We start from the raw sequence: 4,936 nt of genomic DNA, 5'->3' as shown, positions 1-4,936 counted from the left end.
GGCACCCTGGGTGGGCTGTCAACCTTGGAGTACCTAGCCAGTGGGGAAACCAGGGAGGGAGATCTGGGTCAGGATTACGGAATAAAAAACTGGGCTGAGTGCCCCCCTGGTGTGCCTGCTTTGTGAGTCACCTGCTCTTGTAAGAACGTCAGTAAAATGTGCTTCCCTGAGGAGTCTGTCTGAGCCTTTGCTGAGCGATTGTGGCGTTTCTCACACCAGCCCTGCCCTGCGGGTCTTTTTGAAGGTTCCTTTTCCCTGTCTTGAACATGTCACTCCCAGAGGCACATCCAACTTCCCTACTTGGCTGGGCCTTGGCCAGAGGCCAAACTGGAATTGGAGCCAGGGGGACTTCTAGCAGCTTCTCACAGGAGAGATCCTTGTGGGCCACCAACCCTCCCCAGACCCCACTAACCCAAAACAAGGATTTTGGGTACAAAAAATACAAATGCCAGGTCAGTTCTGGGAGGACCCCAGTTTCCTCTGCTTCTCTCCTGCAAGGCCAAGTGCTGGATCCTTAACAAACCCTATTGCTGCTGCTTCAGGAATCCTCCATCCCGTAGTCTTGGTTTACAGAACAATGGACACAGTGAAAAGAGTGTAAATATAAAACATTTAACCAATTAAACAGTGATTTAATTAAACAGTGTGAACATAAAACACTTCAACAATTAAACAGTGAAACAGCCAAACAATTAAACAGTGTAAATATAAAACATTTCAACAGTTAAACAGCAAAACAGTTAAAAAAATAAGCATTGGAAATATAAAATATTTAAACAATTAAGCAGCAAAACAGCCAAACTATTAGTGTAAATATAAAGCATTTAAACAACTAAACAGCAAAACAGTGAAGGAATTTAGTGTAAATATAAAACATTTCAACAGTTAAACAGTGATACAATTAAACAGTGAAAATATAAAGCATTTAAGCAATTTACCTAACAGTCAAACAATGAGAGTAAATATAAAACATTTAAACAATCAGTGAAACAGTGAAAAAAAAGAAACATTGAAAATAGAAGATTTTTAAACAATTAAAAAGCAAAGGAATTTAGTGTAAATAAAAAACATTTCAGCAATTAAACATTGGAAAATGAAATAATTCAACACTGAAAATACAAACATTTAAACAATTAAGCAGTGAAGCAGTGGAACAGTAGCACAGTGTATATATGAAACATTTAACCAAAAGTGATATAATTAAACAGTGTAAATGTAAAACAGGTCAACAACTAAGGAGTGAAACAAACAGTGAAAATATAAAACAACTCCCAAACTGCATTTCCCTTAGCCCCCTACTACTAAGAAATTGTAATGCTAAAAAGATAGAGGTTTTTAAAATAGATAATATAGATTATATAAAAACATCTCAAGAGGCAGACTTGCTGAATTTATAGACCTTTTCTTTTTCCTGCTCTGGCAAAGGGGCATCATTGCATTCAAACACCTCCTCCATGTTGACAGTGTTGTTGAGGCAATCGTTTGTCCCTTCGTCCCAGGGATTCTGCAGGAAAGCAGCAGCCATGAAGGTTTCATCCCAGCCCAGGTTCTGGTGGGATTCGGTGAGGACCTGCTCCTGCCACTGGGGACTCTGCTTTGCTGCCCATGGGCCGTCAAGTCCGGGTCGTGCATGGTGGGGCTGGTTGGAGGCAGAAGGTCCAGATCCCCAAAAGTGGGCAAGTCTGCATTCAGGTTGGTGTTGAAGATGTCTTCCCAGTCCAAGTCACCTTTCAAGGATCCCAGCTCCTCTTGTTCTTCCTGGGTCAGCAAGGCAGCGTTGGAAAGCTGAGCCACCTTGCCTGGTTGGTTGGGCGGGAGCTGCTGGTGCCTCTGCTCTGCTTGGCCCTCAGCTGGATCCCAGGTCTGGCTGCTGGTGGTTTCTGCCAACTCCTCCAGCAGCTGCTGCGACTCTCTGCTGACCCTGAGGATGTTAGTGGGGGTGCAAACTGAAGAGGCTGGGCTGGCATCACACTGTGGTTCTTGATGGGCTGTTTTTGTGAAGGCTGGGTGGATCTGCCCTGGGGACCTCCTCCACTTTCTGAAGCCACCCTCCTTGAGCTGGTTGGTGTACAGGGGATCTTCCAAAATCCTCCTTTCCCAGGCTCATCCTTTTCCCGGGGCACCCTGATGAAGCATTTGTTCAAGGAGAGGTTGTGCCGGATGGAGTTCTAGGCACAAAAAAGAAACAAAACCAGGGTTAAATGCTTGTCTGCTGCCTCAGCACCAACCTGCCTGTGGATGCTGGGGAAGAGGTCCTTTTTTCAGCAAGGACCTTTGGGAAAAAGAAAGCAGAAATGACAACGTCAAGCCTGGAGCCAGGCTCTTTTCAGTAGTTGCCAGTGACAGGCTGAGGGGCAATAGACACAAGCTAGAATGCAGGAAATTCCACTGAAAGATGAGAAAAATCTTCCTGACTAGAAGGGTGACAAAGCACTGGAACAGGCTGTCCAGGGAGGCTGTGGAGTCACGTTCTCTGAAGATACTCCAGACCCTTCTGGCTGCAGTTTTACCTGCACCTATTGCTTGTGTTGGGTGGGGGGTGGACAAAAATAGGCAGCATCCCTCCCTGCATCCAGGCTGAAGAAAAGAAAGAAAGACGAGAAAGAAACAAAGTAAGAAAAGCAAGGAAGCAAGCAAGAAAGAAAAAAATAAAAGAAAGAAAAAATAAAATCAAGAAATAGAAAGGAGGTCTCCAAATGCTCTACCTGCCAGGTAGGATCGGCATGTTGGAAGTAGCAGAAGTTGTCCATTATCCATTGGTAGATGGCAGAGAGGGTGATTTTGGGCTTCCCACTGGCTTCCATTGCCATGCAGATGAGGCTGGCGTAGGAGTACGGCGGCTTGAGGTGTGGGTTGGTCTTGCAGTCCATGTCTTCCGCCAGCTGAGGGCACGTGGCCATGGTGTGCTGCACCGGCCTCGAGGAGGAGGAGGAGGAGATGGGGTGGCAGGGAGTGTGCGGCACGCCCATGCATGCCGGGTCAGCAGCCAGGGGTGAGCAGGGGGCAGCAAAGCTGGGGGCCCTGGGATGGTCGAGGGGGTCTGGGATCCACGGGGGCCTGGCCATGTGGGTGCCTTTGACGGAGAATTCTGTCAGCCACATGAGGCTGGGCAGGCTGTCCATGCTGGCCGAGCACCTCTTCCTGCCCTTCCCGTTGTCGTCGGGCCACCCCTCAGCCATGTCTCGGCTCTTGCCTTCAAGAGCTGCGCGGGAAGGGAAAGGAGGTGACAGGGCAGCTCCTGCAATAACGACAGAGAGAAGGTTGCGGCTCCCCAGGGCACAGCCGCTCTCCTGCACCCGCGCAGGGCCGGGGTGCTGCCGTTCCTGGGTGCTCCGGGTGCTGCTGGGCGAGACCCATACCCTGGGTGCTGCGCACCACAGCCCCGGTGCCTCCCCCGGCGGGCTTTAGCAGCTCTGAACCTCGGAGAAATTCCTTCAAACCTCTGTGCCCGGTGTCTCCCGCCCCCCGGCAGGCCGGAGCTGCCCCACAAGCCTTCTTCGGCTGAAGCGAGAAATCAAAATCCAACAGCCCTGTCGTCCCACACAGGGAGGATGTTGCTCCCACCCACCGCTAACAGGACAAAATCTCCGGATCCAGCACCTCGGCAAAATCCAGCACCTCAAGTCCTGCCCCGCTGCCCCTGAACTCCCCTCGAGTTCAGGCTGTTCCTGCTCCTCCCTTCACACTTTCGGGGTCCCTAAAACAACCCGAGGGGGGAGAGGGCGGACCCACCCCACGCACCCGCTCACTACGATCAACCCGGGGGATTCAGCCCCCGGCTCTCCTCGGGCTGGGGATGCAGCTTTGGGCTGAAAACCCGGAACCCGGTGGGTTTGGGGCCAGGAGAGAGCGGACGGAGCCGGCCGTGCCGAGGCCGCGGCTCCGCGGGAAGGATGCGGGGCTCCAACCGCCACGGGGGGGAGCGGGCGCGGGGCGGGGCGGAACCAGCAGCCCCGCTTCTCCAAACAGGCTTTTCTCTCCCCAAACAGAAGGCGGGGGGGGGGCAGCCACACGTTGCTTCGGTGCCTGAATCCCAGGGCCAGCACTCGGCCCCTGCAAAATCCTGCCCCCGCGCTGAGGGAGATCCCCGAAGTGCTCGCTGCGGGGGGCGGGGAGGCGGGCAGGGCAGTTAAACACAACAAGAAATCACAGCACAGCCCTGCCCTGCGCGCACCCCCCGGCCCGCACGGCTGGCTTTGCCCCAGCAGCCGGTCTGAGCCCTCAGCGGGCCTGTCCCACCGCCCTCGGCGGGCCTGTCCCACCGCCCTCGGCTGCCAGCCCGCCGCTCCCCGCTGCCGCCGGCCCCCGCCTCCCCTCACCTCGTCCCGGCGACGTCCCCCAACTTCCAGGAAGTCCTTCCACAAGTTCACCTGGCACCAAGAAGCTTCTGGAAAAAAACAGAACCGGAAAATAAAAAAAAATACGAAGCAAAAGACAGAGGCCCTAAGAAGCCGCCCACGGGGAGGGCAGGGAGGGTCGCTGCGATCCCGCCGGGCTGAGGGTCCCTCCCTCCGCGCACTGCAGCCCCTGCCTCCTTCCCCGCCCAGAGCCGGGAACTGGGGAACGGGGCAACGTGCCCCGGCTTCCCCAGGCTCCGCCCCGTAAACAGCTTCCGGCCCTGCCATTGGCCCGCGCGTTGCCATGGCTTCCCCAGGCTCCGCCCCGTAAACAGCTTCCAGCCCTGCCATTGGCCCGCGCGTTGCCGTGGCGACTCGGGCTGGGGGATCCTGTCCCGGGGGTATCCGAGGTCCTGGGACAAGGTGCCCTGCGGGGACCCGGGGGGTGATGGGAGGTGCGGGGGTCATGGAACGTCGGCGCTGCCCCCTTGGCAACCGTTCTGCATCAGAACACACAGGGGTGACCAGGTCCAGGGGAGGCTCCTCTCCGCTGCCCTGCCCTGCGTCCATCCCTGTGTCCGTGCCCGGGTGCAGATCCC

At 54.5% G+C, this 4,936-nt stretch overlaps 1 protein-coding gene across 1 annotated transcript; it reads right to left on the bottom strand.

Annotated features, from left to right (window-relative positions):
- Window positions 1-1,369: 1,369 nt before the first annotated feature.
- Window positions 1,370-3,179, bottom strand: LOC127396029 (forkhead box protein J1-like). Its single transcript, XM_051643580.1, is given in 4 exon segments — window positions 1,370-1,584; window positions 1,587-2,081; window positions 2,084-2,168; window positions 2,706-3,179. Coding segments are annotated over 4 exon segments (1,269 nt in total).
- Window positions 3,180-4,936: the final 1,757 nt, after the last annotated feature.

Source organism: Apus apus, chromosome Z, assembly GCF_020740795.1.
Source record: "Apus apus isolate bApuApu2 chromosome Z, bApuApu2.pri.cur, whole genome shotgun sequence".
Classification (NCBI taxonomy): Eukaryota; Metazoa; Chordata; class Aves; order Apodiformes; family Apodidae; genus Apus; species Apus apus.
The sequence above is the reverse complement of the archived record's forward strand: the minus strand, read 5'-3'. Positions and strand labels throughout refer to the sequence as shown.